We start from the raw sequence: 16,801 nt of genomic DNA, 5'->3' as shown, positions 1-16,801 counted from the left end.
CTTCACTTTGGTGGAAGAACACAGATTTTCTATCTAACCATTGCTATTGAAAATTACATGAGTTGCAGCAAATATTTTTCAATGGTGAAGAGGCTTGTAACCATGATATATACTTACCTATACATGTATATGAAAAAGAAAATCAGATGATAGCCCAATTTAGCCATTGCTATTTTCATGTGTGATTTTAACTGTCCTCTGTTGTGAATTTCAGTGGGATCATATAGACCTGTGTTTCCACTTGGAATGTTTATATACCTGTACAAAATTTGGAAAAAACAAAAATTTTGTCAGCTTCTTTCAATAATGATAATGTTTACGTCGAAGCTGTTACATCCTTGATGTATTTTGTGGATATTTTTTTTTAAATGACACTTGTACTTCCAACAACAACGTTGACAAAAGACATAACTAAGTGAAGATTATGTCCAACCAACGTAATTGAGCTGAGTAACTTTGAACTGTGTATATTACTGTAATTAAATTATTTATGATTTAACCCTTTTCCTGCCAGACAGTATCACTTCCCCATCAGCCAAGTCAGTAAAAAGCGGTATTGAGCCAAAACATGACGTATTTCCACCCACTTGGCTTGGTATGTTATAGCATCTTTTGTCAAAAAAAATCAACTTTACAGTATTATGTTTTCAACAGCCTTCAAATGTACAGTATTATGTTAAAATACATCATATGGAATACATTGTGTTTCATTAATTTTAACCATCGTGACCTAGTGGTGAAATATGGACTTGACAGGAAAAGGATTAATGATGGTGATAAGAGAGTGATGTCCATGCAAAAGATTCAAATGGTGTATGCATGTATTTCAACGCCAGAATATCATACTTAAAGGAATGTACCTGTGTCAGATTATGACTATGCTATGAGAAACTACCAATATAATATTTGAAATGGTCTCTGGTTCAGAACAGGAAATTGGTGACATACAAAATGAGTTATCCTCTTAGACCTGTTGCTGGATTGAAATTTCAATTTATATCATGAAAACATGTCTACTGTCTGGAATCTGGGTACGCTATACCTCATTCCATCCTAACAGAACTTTTACATCTCACTTTTTTTACCAGTGTAAGTATATTCTTCATGCCAAGTCCTAGAAATCCCTAGTTATTTCTAGATTTTCATGTTGCTTATAGATTTGTTCCAAATCTCTTTCATTATATCACTGTCCCACCAGGTCATCTCATCGAGTAAAAGAGAAACATTATATTACAATGTAAATCTCATACAGCTGTTGGCTGTTACACACTGATTCTTACTTGTTGAAAATTTCTTACTTCCATTTATTTATACCAGTACACCACACCATGATTGTCTACCTATGACATATTACTCCAAAAAATATATATATTTTACTTTGAATTAAAATTCAGAAAATCTATTATAACTAGATTCCTGTCATAGATGTCTAAACATACTGTTTGAGACGTGATGTTGATAATAAAGTGGGTCACTCATCTCAGACCTTAAAAAGTTCAAGTATTCCAAATCATGTTTCAATGTGTTCTGATTCAGATGATTGACAGAAGATATATCAACTTCTGTTCCAGTAACCAGTAAAACATCTAAAGAGATGATATTTTTGTTCTTCTATTCCTAGAGATTGTACGAAGTCATCAGCAGAAGTTCATACTGGAAAAGACAACGACAGATTATGCTGCCTTCTTTTACTGCCCTCATTGTCAGAAAAATGCCAGGAAATGTCTTAGTACTCTTACCTGTACATTTGGTATGAAGCTAGTGGTAGATTCAAGGCAAATAAAAACCAACATTGATTAAACACTAGAAGAACCACAACGACAGTGTGTGCGATGATTTCTGGAAGGACCCACTGAAAAAATGGAAACATAAAGCCATGTCAGACACGTTTTCAAAACAAATAAAACTATCAAAAGTAAAAGGACAATGGTTCTATTCCTGAACAAGTCATTGACAATGACACAGTCCCCACTTGTCAATGGGTACTTTAGTTACAAGTCCTCTGAGAGGAAAGAGTCCTCTTTATTAATTAGGCCTGTGATTAAAAATACTGCGATACAGATGGGGCTTAGTGGCCAAAAATGAGTTTCATGGTGGTGAAAACATAAAACCAATGTAAGCCGCCTATTAATTACAGATGGTCATTAAAATGAATCAATTAGTACTTAATCGACAGGATGCTGCCAAACATTTTTGCATCCTATCCTAACACTGACAGATTATCACTGGTACCATATTTCATAAAGTTTGATGCAGTACTTTGGACATTCACCCTAAAAACAAAAATCCATTATGTAAATGCAAACTAGCAATTAATTTATATATATATAAATGATACTACTGAGTGTCATTGATTTATATTTACAACACTATGAGATCATCTGTACCGAGTTTCATCAAATTTAACGCAGTATTTGTGGATATATCACTCTAGGAAAGTTCATTACATATGCAATTACAAATTAATTAACTTGACACTGATAAATGTCTTTTTCACTGTTAAAGCAATGTGAGCTTAACATCTGTACCAAGTTTCATGAAATTTGATGTAGTATTTCTTGACATATCAGACTAATTACAAAATTCAATAATTGACATGATACTGCTACATGCCGTTAAACAATTGATGTGCATATGTATGACATAGGTCAATGTCCTTGTGCCAACTTTGAATGATACTGGTGGAAATATGTCTGAGTTATTAGCTCTGTACATGAAAAAATCATAACAAAATGGCCACCAGGCAGCCATTATATTGCATTGGTCTGTGAAACCAATAGCCATGCATATTCATGACATGACAGGTCAATGTCCTTATACCAACTTTGAAAAAAATCAGTTGATACATATCCAAATTATGGCTCAGGACATGACAAAATCATAACAAAATAGCCACAAGGCAGCCATATAGCATCGGATTGTGAAATCAATTGACATGCATATTTATGGCATAGGTCAATGTCCTTGTACCAACTTTGAATAAAATCCGATGATACATGTCTGAGTTATGGCTAAGGACATGAAAAAATTGTAACAAAATGGCCGCCATGCGGCCATATTGGATCATATCGTGAAACAAATTGACGTGCATATGTATGATACAGGTCAATGTCCTTGTACCCACTTTGAATAAAGTTGGTTGAGAAATGCCTGAGTTGTGGCTCTGTACATGAAAGAATTGTAACAAAATGGCCGCATGGCGGCCATATTGGATCATATCGTGAAACAAATTGACATGCATATGTATGATATAGATCAATGTCCTTGTACCAACTTTGAAAACAATCAGTTGAGATGTGCCTGAGTTATGGCTCCGTACATGAAAAAATCATAATAAAATGGCTGCATGGTGGCCATATTGGATCGTATCACAAAACAAATCAATGTGGATATGCATGACATACAGATTCAATGTCTTTGTACCAACTTTGAATAAAATCCGTTGAGATATGCCTGAGTTATGGCTCTGTACATGAAAAAATCGTAACAAAATGCCTGCACGGCGGCCATATTGGATCGTATCAAACAACAAATGGGCGTGCATATGTATGACATATGAAGTAATCCTTGTGCCAAGTTTGAATAAAATCTCTCCCGGCATCTCTGAGATATCTGCATGAACAGACGGATGCACGGACATTACCAAACCTATAAGTCCCCACTGACACCGTCCACTTTGTTCCACAGAACTCAATACGCCAAAGAGATCACATGATGGCGGTACAAACAAATCTACATGTACTAACACATATGGAAATACACATACTTCTATGCGCATTTGTGCACATGTTTTTGTTTGTACCGTGGTCCATTTGTATTCCGGGTTTGACCCATTACTTCATATTTTTGGCTCTGTAGAGTAACATGAAATTGCAATGATAAGATAGCCATCTTATATGTTACATGTACAGGTATGTTCACGTTTTTGTGACAAACAATTGTCAATTAGCAAGTACCAGTTGCATGTGTCATTATCACTTGGGTATCCTTTGAGATACATCTCTACATTCTAGATTGCAATGGTCATGTTCACATTGGTGCTCATGAAATTTGGTGCTCTTGGCATCTTTTATTTACCTATTTCAATCAATGTTAATATGAAATTCATGATAGACAGTGCATGATCCCACTTATGTCAACAGGCACCATTGATACTGAGTTATCATAAATCATAAAACATTTATACTTAAATAATATTCATTATATCATACCAGTATATTAATGAGGCAAAAGAAATTGGATCGGCCAAGATACAAAAATTTCAGTGCTATATTTGCAACATAGAACAGCTGAAACATGAGCAACTCTTGGTTGGAGAAAATCAAATTTTAACTTTTCATGCTAGAATTTCAATATACTGTTGGAATATTGTAGCAACAAGTCATCGTTGATGATATCATCCCTGCTGGGTCAAGCATTTTTAGGAGTTGTTAATCCCAGTTTTGATTTTAATTGTTCTTGATTGTGATTGGCAATATCATCTCATTGTGTTGACAAGTTGAATGGAATCAGTTCACACATATCCAAGTAATGTCTGTGGACATGAAAAACTTGAGATAAAACGTCTTCTTGGCATACACTTTGGACAGTATTATGACAAGAACTGACACACAAGTGAAAGTCATCATTCATTGTTTTTCTATCAACTTTGAATCATGTCTGAATTCTGATCAGGTATATTTGCTAGTTACTGTGATCATGAGAAAATTATAAGATGGGCCATCTGCCAGCCATATTAGATTGCATCACAACACAAATTGATGAGCATATGTATGTCATAGCACACTGTCAAAGTACGAAGTCTGAATGAAATCAGTTCAGGTTTGTCTGTTTGGAAGTGAAAAAATCATAACAAAATGGGCACATGTGGCCATATTTGATGGCATTATGAAACAAATTGATGTGCCAATGTGCGACACAGCTTTATGTCTTAGTACAAGTTTTGAGACAAATAGGTCCATGCAAGTCACAGTTATGGCTCTAGTCATGAAAAACCTGAAACAAAATCCAACCAGTTGGCCATAATTCAATTGGATCACATTGTAAAACAAATAAATTCCCTACGTTATGTCAGTGTTAATTTTAGGACACACCATTGCGCAATTCGTGCAATAAAATCTCAAATGGCCCTCATTTCACCGTTTGATGCACCACTGAGGGCACAACATTCTCTGAATGGTTCGGTCACGCAGAGTTAACGTAGTTCACTCATTCGCGCATTGAAGTTGAGCTCCTCGAAGGTCATTTCCTCAGTCATAGTGTGACATGTAAACCATTCAGTTACCCTTCGACCTTTGTAATTTCAATACCCAGTACAGTATACACGGTGGTGCGTAGGAAGCTGGGTAAAAAGGACTGATGTAGGGCCAATGGTACATTGGAGCTGTGTGCATATTGCATGGCTGATGAATGTAAACAACAGAAGTAGCCGCCGTGTAATGGCGAAAGGCTAGTTGCCTCTCCAATTTTGAACACCAGTACTTAATGAGTCCCTGTTTTAGACGAAGATATTAGGCCTTTAAATTGAAGCGTCAGCGACGTCTAACGTCCATACAAATGTTGAACACTGCAAGGAAAGTATCCATGCTGGGTCAGATGATCGGTTTGAACAGCAACATTTAACGTGGCACATATCTCTTTTTCCACAGTAGCTAGCTTTATGCATAAAATAACATCGTTCTGTAAAACCCTTTGGTCAGAACCATTGATCATTGATTTTCTAATACATGATACATGGTACAAGTTATGTTTAAAAGTCGATGCATCAATCACTTTATTTAGGTCCTATGGGTTACTCTCTCGTGCTGTATCAGTCACGGTGTAGATGCATGCAAAATAGGACCTCTCTCAGAGAAATCCTACCGGTACACTAAGCTTTGATCGTCTCAACAGCCAAAATCATAGTCCTTATCAATTTGTACAGTTGTTAAAGTCCGACATATATATCAATAATTCATCGCATAAGTTACATAAACAATTGAATCAAACCAAAAGGTTAGTTTGCTTTTGCCATTGTTGGGCCTGTTTCCCTAGGGAAATAGTTTTTGGCCAAATTTGGATGTGTCTGGTCACATGACCATATGCGTGGTGTTGTCTGCATCTTTGAAACAATGGCGAATGACTAGAATGTGATAAGAACCCTGGATGAGCGACAAGCCTCTTTCTAGAGTCTAAAACAGCAAGATTTTCCAACAGCATAGGAACTTCAACAGCTCATAGGCGACAAAGATTCAAGTGTAACCAAGAGTGTTGCTGGGTATGCCAAGGATACTTTTGTGAAGAAATTGGTACTACTGTTACCACTGTAGAAAAATCGTCAAGTAAAATTGTCACAATGGATTGTTGCAGTGCATAAAATCTAAACACATTAAAAACTATAACATAAAAAAAGTTTAACAAGTCATCGCTGATGACACAGTCTCCGCTCGCACCATTAATTGTGATGAGCATGCACACTACAATACAATGACTGTGTGCCAAGTTTGAATGAAATCTGTTCAGGGATAATTCAGTTACAGCTCAAAAGCATGAAAAAATCGCAACAAAATGGCCGTCCGGCAACCATATTGGATCGTACCGCAAAATAAATTGACGTGCATATATATGCCATAGTACTTTATCTGTGTACCAACACTGAACGAAATCAGTTCTGGGATAGTTGAGTTGTGGTTCAAAAACATGAAAAAATCGCAATAAAATGGCTGCCAGATCGCCATATTAGATCGTATCGCAAAATTAATTGATGTGCATATGTATGTCACAGTACTTTATCCTTGCACAGTTTGAAAAAAATTGGCTCAGGGATGACACAGAAACGGCTGCTGACGGACGGACAGAAGGACAGACAGACGAATGGACAGGACACAATCTATAAGTCCATGCTGGACTGCATCCATGGGGACTAACAATATGAGCATGCAGTGTCTTATAAAACACCTTACTAATAAACCTGGTCTCTATTTGGGCTATAGCACCTTTTCAGTACCCATTGTGGCAGTGTGTTACCAGAAGCATATCACTATACCCCTCTGGGTCATAAATGGGCGCTATAGCCCTCATGAACAGGTAATAAGTGTTTACTATAGACATGATAAAATTGAAACAAAATGGCCACCTGACAGCCATATTGGATCACACAGTGAAATAAATCAACATGCACAGGTATGGCATAGGGTCATATGCTGGTACAAACTTTGAAAGAAATCGGTTGGGGCATCTCTGAGTAAAGCAAGCATCTACTGACATAACCCAATCATAGATCCCCACAGATTTTGTCTGTGGGGACTAATAAACCACCTCAGCAACAGGTCAACCACAAAATATTTTGATAAGTTCAATCCATTGGTATCACTTATGCATATATGCAGTGAACTAATCAAAATCTCACAGTATACCCATTGCCAGGTGTGATATATTGCATAAATTCATTTTGCATGAAACAATATCACTTTGTTCCATTTTAGTGATTATATGCAATGATCTTTCACCTCAAGAAATATCAACTTTTCGTTTGAACATCATTCATTAATAGCTCTGAAATGTTGACTGGATATTGGAACATTTATCTGTACAGACATGTACAGTTCTTCATCTTCAATAAATCAAAGTAGATTTATACGACGATGTTTTCAACGTGAAAGTTTTGCGACTCTCATATTGGTATTTGCAATGTTATAAGCCAATATTTGAAAGAAAGGAGGCTAGCTTGCGAGTGCATCAATGATGGCCGTAAGTGATTCATACAGTGTATGCATACACATTCATGCCACAATCTTCTAAGATCCCTAAAGATTTCATGCACCAAAATGATTGCTACTTAGCATGGTGTATTTATGTATACACTTGTCTAATTGTAGTATAGTTCATTCAAATATTCTGTGCAGTCCTGTATTAAACATCATAGCCCAAAGAAGGGACTACGTGCCCGAGGTGCCCGAGGGTAGTTTACCATTTGCCCGATTTCAAGAGAGCAAATGGTCTCCTGCCTCATGGGTACATAGTCCCTTGTTTGGGCTACACTGTTTTTATTAGGTGCTTCTCTTATAGTTTCGTATTTATAGTTTAAATTTAGTTTTGTAGACAGTCATTTGGACTTTACACACTGTACTTCCCCAAATGACTTTACTAAAATGACATCAAATCAATTCCAGCAATTGTACCAAGTACATTGATTTGCACACAGTCCCTCCACAAGGGAGGGACCGTGATTTGGACTATAGATAGTGCAATCGTGTGGATTGTAATGTAGACAGTACAGTACAGTCAATTGGACTATAGATAGTGCAATCATGTGGATTGTAATGTAGACAGTACAGTACAGCCAATTTGACTATAGATAGACTCAATCATGTGGATTGTAATGTAGACAGTACAGTACAGTCAACTGGACTATAGATAGTGCAATCATGTGGATTGTAATGTAGACAGTACAGTACAGTCAATTGGACTATAGATAGTGCAATCATGTGGATTGTAATGTAGACAGTACAGTACAGTCAATTTGACTATAGATAGTGCAATCAGACAGTCAATAAGGCTGTTTGCAGACAATGTCTTGTTCTCTCATTATTATGCAAACTAAATATTTGTTCACATTTTTCGATAACACTTTTGGAAATCATGCATGCAAGAATGAGGCAATACTACTTAGTAGGTAACTGCTAGTGTGACAATGATATTGCCAATCACAATCAAGAACAGTTAAAATCAAAACTGGGATTAACCCTTTTCCTGCCGAGCGCCCTTGTCCGTTATCCTGCCAAGTCAGTAGAAAACGGCCCCCTTTTCCGTGCCTGCAAAAGATTGGCTCTCCTGCACGTTATCCTGCCAGGCATTTTGGCAGAAACCGCCCATTTTCAGGGTAGTTTTAGCAGTACTTATACGTGTTAGACTTCGATAATTTCTACATGCCCGTATACAGGGGAAGGTGCTCAAGGGTTACTGCAGAAAAAAATTGGGGTCAGCGGCTTTGTTTGCCCCAGGGGGTGCATCATTTTATTGCCGTTTCATGCTTACTTTTACGGAAATAAGCTCCTTCAGTATTGCGCACGTCCGCTAGGCACAAACATAACTCGCTCGTCTGTTAGTCAGAGACCCTGGGGGTCGTGCTAGGGTGCGGCAGCACCGGCAAACCTGTCCTTTTTCCCCAGGGTAGGGTCAATTGAATACGTACCTTCAACGACTTGGCAGTGTAGCACAAAAACTACGTTTTGCCGTTGTACAAACGACTTGGCTGAGCCATTGAGGCACAGCTTCCACGTAGTTTCGCCAGCTCGTTTGGGAGTTGGCTTACGAGTGTTACCGTTCATTACCGACTTAATCGAGCGGTCCTCAGTCAGGTACGGGTTTGTACCGCCATGGCTTGGGCTGCAGCTAACCAGTGATAACCAGTCACTACACCCAAGTTGTCAGTCTCACTTTTGCGATGCACGGGTACAACGCAATATGCTTCCATTGTTCTAGCCATCGACGTCTCCATGCCTGGCAGCCATTGTATAGCTAGCTGGTTTGCATAACAAAAGCAGTCCCTGCTCAGTACAGGCGGTATCCCCGTAGCATTGACCTCATGTACCCTGAATTCTCGGTATGCAAATAGCGTACGTAGTAACCAAGGTCGTCGGCAACAGAATACGTTTGCCTGCAAACTAGAGCCAATACTTCGGACGATGGAATAAATAAAAAATCCAAAGCCACGTCCATTGAATGGCACGGCCAAGGCAGTGAAGGACGTTGCCTGGCTTGAACTTGCAGAGCTGAAGCCCAGCTTAATACGTCGGACACCAGTTTGTAATGGTATTTCCAAGTCGTTCATATCCGTTCCATCGGAGGAACAAGTCGAGCCGTCCCGTCAAAAATACGTTCTCATTTTCAGTCACGCACAACTGAATAAGTGACTTTCGTCTCGCACCATCGGCACCATCTGCAAAGTCGTTTGCAAGAGGTAGCCATCTAGATTAGCATTGCCGAGTTGGTCAAGTTCGGCAGCAATCTCTATAGTGCCAGGCAGCCAAGTACGTCCAACTCCACCAGAAAACGTCACCATGCTATCCTGCCAAGTCCGCTAAAAAGCGGTAAAAAAAACCAGCCCCCCTCAGGTGTGGGGGACTGGCGGACAGGTTTCTGCACCTTTCCCTGTCTATCGACTCCCTGCAAACCCATTTCGAGGAGAAAAGGCGTTCCTTGTCAGAAAACCTGTCCTCGGATGACCCCTAAACGCACAGGGGATAGCAAAAGCGTAGTGCCGTCGACTTGGCAGCAAAGGGGGTAACCCAAAAAGGGCCCGATTTCCACCGGGTTGGTAGAATAACGGTCACCAGTCAGGGAAAGACACTAAGGGTTGTCCGATTGCCCGGGGCAAGTGAAAGTCGCCTTCGGGCAAGTGAAACGCCGATGCCACTTGCCCGACGGGACAAGTGAAAAATAATCACCATACCTAGAAATCAAATCCATGAGATCGATTTTCTGATATGGGAACACCGACTTCAACAACAAATAATAATTATTTTACTTCATTGTGAGAATTAGGAATAAGTTTTCCATAATATCACATGATCGTTTTCAATAAACAATACCATCAGTTAATTACCATACGCTGGTAGAGCGTACGTCCACAAAGTTCCTTGCCCTCACAAGAAAAGGTTATGGTGTCCACATGTCTGTACGATCAAAAAGACATACGAAGTTTTTGTGTTTTGTATGAATGTTTACAACTCTATAAAAATAAAATTAGGTAGCGACAATTAGCACCAAAAATAGTACTTTTACTAAAACATACTCTACAATGCAATGTTTAGTTCAGTGACGACTGGCATCCCTGGGGTCATTGTGGAAAGACTGCATGCAAAGATGAAAGCATGCATGGTCACAATCAAGCTTTGGTGTCAACGGGTCCAGTCTTTGAATTTTCAATGAACACTGACTTATTTCTCAGGTCAATGAGCCAAAAGTTACTTGTCCGTGGCAACCAACCTCTCTGTTTGTGAATTTTCCCCATTCTAAAATGACTGTCAAAAAAGCAATCGGACCGAATTTCACATCGAGATATTCAGCATGCATCACATCGTAAACTCGCTGACAACCTAAGTTGATGTCGCCTGGGCATTAAAAAGACCACCTAGGTCATCAGAAAAACATGTATAGTGCAATGTAATGAAAACTTCATGGTGCCATGGTGGTCAGGGATGATATAGGTAGTGTAAAAACATGACAAAGAAGTACACTATTTTTCAGAAGCTTCAAAAATTCCTTTATAACTTCTAAAGATTTTTTCTTTCTGTACAGTTCAGTTAAAACTGAAAAATACCTCGAAGGTACAGTGGAAGTGGCTGTTTATTATTTGTACATTATTATAGCCCTAAGAAAGTAAACATACAAGCATATTATATATTATAATTTTTTTATGAACTTGAATATTAATGAGCTGTCCAGCAATAGTGAGAGAGTGACTGACATTTTTCACTACATCATGAAGTTTGATGAATAACATGATAAAGGTTTTGAAGTAAAGTGTGTGAAATAAAAAATCACTGCGAACCACATAATTTTACTGGGCAAGTGGTTTTCCAATTCGGCAAGTGAACTTAACCCCCCACTTGCCCGAAGGGCAAGTGGATAAAAAATAAGTGTCTTTCCCTGACCAGTGCTTAGATTCTGGCTACACCGAATTTCAAGCGGATTTTCACCGACTTGGCAGGAAAAGGGTTAACAACTCCTAAAAATGCTTGACCCAGCAGGGATGATATCATCAACGATGACTTGTTGCTACAATATCCCAAAAGTATATTGAAATTCTAGCACGAAAAGTTAAAATTTGATTTTCTCCAACCAAGAGTTGCTCATGTTTCAGCTGTTCTATGTTGAAAATATAGCACTGAAATTTTCGTATCTTGGCTGATCCAATTTCAGTTGCCTCATTAATATACTGGTATGATATAATGAATATTATTGAAGTATAAATGTTTTATGATTTATGATAAGAACTCAGTATCAATATTGCCTGTTGACATATGTGGGATCATGAACTGTCTATCATGAATTTCATATTGACATTGATTGACTACATAATGAGACTACATACTACAGTCCACTTTTGTGGAGTGACCATGGTGCCACGCATGCAACACTGACATTTCAAGCAGTAGTGTCCCATGTTGCACACATGCAGCTATATTTAGTGACAAACCAGAAACTGCATACAGCGCTATTGGACTGAAGACAGAGCTGTCACCGAAGAGAGGGAAGTCATTTGGACTGCAGACAGTGCAGTCAATGAGAAGTATGAGAACAGATTGAGCTCAGAATGAGAAAAAATGAATATGCACAATGGTCATCATTATGTGATTTTTGGACAAAGGGCGATGAACTGCTGGATCCATTGTGCTTTGACATTGGCCATACACTGTTTCCAATCAGATTCACATGTAGTGAACTGACTGTAGTGAACAGTTTCTGTTGATTTGACTACAAACTCTCGCCAAACGCTCACAGTTCAAACTGATTAGTGCTATCGATTTGATTTAACTGCCTTTCTAACTGGTAATATCACAGTTTAATAGTGGCAATGATTCTTATCGATACTACTTCTTTCACAAAAAAGTTGAAGACTCAGTACCCAGGGTTCGCGGTAGAGGTCGCCACAGTCGCAAAATGCGACTAAAACTTGTTTGTGGCGAACAAAAACCCATCGGCGATCGCCACGATCTCAAAAGCGTGGCGACAGCTGATTTCTGTAGTCGAAATTGATAAAACTAAACAGTCCAAATCTTAATGCTTTTCCACTGATGTGCTAAAGACAACATAAAAAACTCTTTATTTAAAGCACTTACTTGAAATTGTAAAGGAAGACAAAATACAGAAAACAGTTAAGGGTTACAATTACATTCTCGCGATCTCGATCTCCATGAACTGTGGCATTCCGATCACGTTGATACTAAGATAGACAACCATAGCTAAAAGCAGCAAAACTCAGCGACGATTCTGAGCTTTATTGACACAGTATTTCATATCGGAGTATCAAATCAAATCATTACACTATCCCTGGATCAGCGACATTTTAGTGAAATTTCCACATTAATCATAACTTGAAAAAAGTAAACGTGAATCAAAGACGTCGTGTATGCTGTCATCAACAGCTTAGTGTGAACCGTCAACTAAACTGGCATGGCATGTGCATTGACTGCACATAAAAGCAAGTCGACATTGCAATATCAAACGGTCTACATCTTGTGAAAACAACGACATAGCATTGAAAGTTTGTAATAGTCACCGGTAAAAACTCTTCACTGAAAGGATAATAGCTTCAAACAAATGACATTGCATATTTAGAGAAGGAAAACCAACGTCGCATCGTGGCCTTGAGTGAGAATAACAATGGCGGATGTGCGGAGTGGGACTATTCTATTTAGGTAACGGGGGTACGGAGGGACACAGATTCATGAAGGTACTGGCAAAACGTGCCATTTTCCTAACGATGCTGTCGCGGGAACTTCAATGTCTCATTGTTGTAACACCTTTTTAATAGTTTTTTCTGATCGGAAAAGTAATTTTACTAACTGTAATGATCTATTATACGCTCATCACCTTTCTGTATCTGGTTTAACTAGAGTAGGCATGTAAAGTAAAGTGAAGTAAGCCTTTATTGAAATCCTATCCCAATTGGGGATCTTGATCATAAAGTGCAATACAGGTTTTGCAAAATCAACAACAAAAGAGTATATATAGATGAGGATGTAACATGTTCATCAATATTTTACTCTTTTTCATTTTTATTTTGGTCTGAGTTCAAACAATTTTCCCAAATCACATAATGATGATTTGTCTGTTCTTGAAAAATGTTTATAAGGTCTTGTGTGTCTCTGAATGTGCTTTTACAAATGTTTAGTTTACTTAAAGATCATGTCTACTGTCTGTGTAGCCTTTGCAGTGAAATATATATATATACATATATGTATATGTATATATGAATGTATCACATCAAAAACTTGAAGACTGAAGCATGTTTCTACCAGCATTTAGTATGTGTGGCTAATGAAAGTTGCGTGTGGCTAATAAAATTAGGACCAAATTAGCCACACTGAGTAAGTGTGGCTACTAACTTGAAAATCCTACCGCTAACCCTGGTACCGGTACACAGATTGTATGCATCACTGTTTTGGTAGGTTCAACACTGCACCGTGGTGGGTGGACATTGCAAAGCCAAAGGGCTTGATAGCACACACTCACTTTTCAACCACAAGTTATGCTAGTAATATTGACATCACTCTTCTCTACATATAAAACAAGCGACCTAGCGGCCGATATAGCTCCGCTGTGTTTTTGTAGAGAATAACTATTTTTGACACAAGTGATGAAGAAGGTGGAAATCTTTGATAGCTCAATGCAGTGGCCAGAAAAAAGTGGCTAAAATCGCTGCAAAAATGCACAATTGAAGATTTCATCATACTGTGAATATATCACATCGGATCATCCCTAAGAACATGTCAACCAAAGCTATGTTCAATAACTATCATTTAGTTCATCTTGTTACGTGCAGAGAAAACGAACAAAAGGGTGAACTCAGCAGTTAACGTTTAAAACAAATTTATTACGAAAATAAAACTAATTGCTAAGTCAGGGATAGAGTACAAGCTTTAAAAGTGTACAGACTACTTATCTCAGCTGGGACGGCAAAGCTCCAGTCTCAGAGTTGTAACAGTCAGTTGGATGAATGAACAGTCCTTTGGCTTGCAGGCTTGAAGTTGCACAAAGTCCACAGTATAAATCCAGCGTTGACAGAGAAGGTCTTGAAAAGTCTTGAGAATGACTACTGCTGGAGTTTAGTAACACACAAGAGACACGATCCCAAAAGTCTGACTGGAAGCTGAGCACGTCCCTTTTATAAAGGCATATAAGAACAATCTAGAACTTTTATTGACATGCTAATTACTGTTCTAAAATTATCTCCCTTACACAACTAATCAACTTTCCAGAACATTCCAAACATGACTAATTGAATTCAAGGTTGTGAGGTCATCAAGGGCAGTGACCTTGAGAATGTTCTAGACTAATTGAACTCAGGTCATGATGAGTGTGGGGGAAATGACCTACATAACACACCCCTTCTTCAAAAAAAGAAAATTTTTCAAAGAAAAATCTTTCTTTTACAAATGTAATCTTGACAAGGATTTAAGTACTCAAATTTTGTTTTACTCTAAAGTAAAATTTCTTGAAAGTGAACAACAATAAACTCTAAATACGAGAGAGACAGTCTGCAATTAAATTGTCTCTGCCTTTGATATGTCTAATGTCAAGATTAAACTCCTGTAACATTAAACTCCATCTTAGCAATCTCTGATTTTTGCCTTTAAATTTCTGCAGAAAAACAAGAGGGTTGTGATCAATATAAACCACTATTGGCTGATTTGAAGAAGTAACATAAACTTCAAAATGCTGTAAAGCTAATATCAAAGATAAACACTCTTTTTCAATTGTAGAGTAGTTTCTCTGGGATTTGTTAAATTTGTGTGAAAAGTAGCAAACAGGATGTCCCATGACTATCTTCTTGCAATTTGTTGTTGGAAAACTTGAAATGGCACTGATTTGGCATAAAGTATGCACGGCAAAGTCTGGTTATTTTTACTGAGTTCGATAAAGTCATTGTTCGGCAAATACTTGGCTTCCTCCTGGAGATATTCCGCTTTCGCAGGATTCAGTCTGTCTGGATGTTGTTCCACTGGATTACTGTCGCAGACATCTTCGTGGTGGTAGATGATGTTTGTCCTCGTTGGAATATCTTGAAATAGGTGTTTATATTCGTGGAGCAGGTTCTTTCACCTGTTGTTGTTGTTCTGTGTTGTGTTCTGGAGGTGTGTGCCAACTTTGTAGACTCCAGCTTCTCCAGGATTTCTGAGTTCTGAAGCTTGACCGAGCCCAGCTTTGAGTTAGAGTATTTTCACTCAAGTCAGTTTCAGTATCACTATCTTCATAATGGTTTGAACTGACTGCACTGACAGGCTGAGTTATAGTAGGATTATCCCTATCCAAATATGGCTTAAGCATATTTATGTGACATAGCTGTTTTTGTTTTCGCCTGTCAGGTGTTATTATGATGTAATTTAAATCACTCAATTTCTTATCAATTAGGTATGGCCCAAAGTAACGAGCATGGAGTGGTTTGCCAGGAATTGGAAGTAGAACAAGAACTTTTTGACCTGGTTCAAACTTCCGTTTTGAGGTGCTTTTATCATATTTGGTTTTCATTGACTGCTGAGATGACTCAAGATTTTCTCTGGCTAATTCACATGCTTTAGAGAGTTTGTACGAAAATCTGACACATATTGCAAAATATTCAGACAATCATCATCGTCTGATAGGAATTTCTCTTTAACGAGCTTAAGTGGGCCACGGACTGTATGTCCAAATACAAGCTCAAATGGGCTAAAACCAAGAGACTCTTGAATTGACTCTCTAACAGCAAAGAGCAGAAAATGAATTCCTTCATCCCACTGCTTCTCTGTGTTAAAACAGTAGGTCCTAATCATGTTTTTCAAAGTTTGATGAAATCGCTCAAGAGCACCCTGACTTTCTGGATGATAGGCGGATGACCTATACTGTTTAATGCCTAGCTGATCCATTACTTGTTGAAAAATACCAGACATAAAGTTGAGCCTTGATCGGACTGGACACATTTGGGGAGGCCAAATAAAGTGAAAAATTTGACTAAAGCTCTCACTATAGTCTTTGTCTTTATGTTTCTCAGTGGTATGGCTTCTGGGAACCGAGTTGATGTACACATAATTGTCAACATGTACTCATTTCCTGATCT

General features: G+C 38.2%; 1 protein-coding gene across 2 annotated transcripts in view; it reads right to left on the bottom strand.

Moving 5' to 3' along the window:
* LOC139148907 (protein cornichon homolog 4-like) overlaps positions 1–16,801 on the bottom strand; it is a 30,116-nt gene that overhangs the window by 6,784 nt on the left and 6,531 nt on the right. The window contains exons 2-4 of one of the 2 annotated variants that reach the window (XM_070720357.1): positions 3,767–3,852; positions 1,740–1,852; positions 118–258 (exon numbers count right to left, since the gene is read on the bottom strand). In XM_070720357.1, the coding sequence (XP_070576458.1) occupies positions 118–258; positions 1,740–1,852; positions 3,767–3,778 (266 nt within the window). In that variant the 5' untranslated portion in view covers positions 3,779–3,852. The remainder of the gene's footprint in view (positions 1–117; positions 259–1,739; positions 1,853–3,766; positions 3,853–16,801) is intronic. The other variant, XM_070720355.1, reaches the window with a different exon arrangement.

Source organism: Ptychodera flava, chromosome 14 (genome assembly GCF_041260155.1).
Source record: "Ptychodera flava strain L36383 chromosome 14, AS_Pfla_20210202, whole genome shotgun sequence".
Classification (NCBI taxonomy): Eukaryota; Metazoa; Hemichordata; class Enteropneusta; family Ptychoderidae; genus Ptychodera; species Ptychodera flava.
This window is presented reverse-complemented; position numbering and strand designations above follow the sequence as displayed.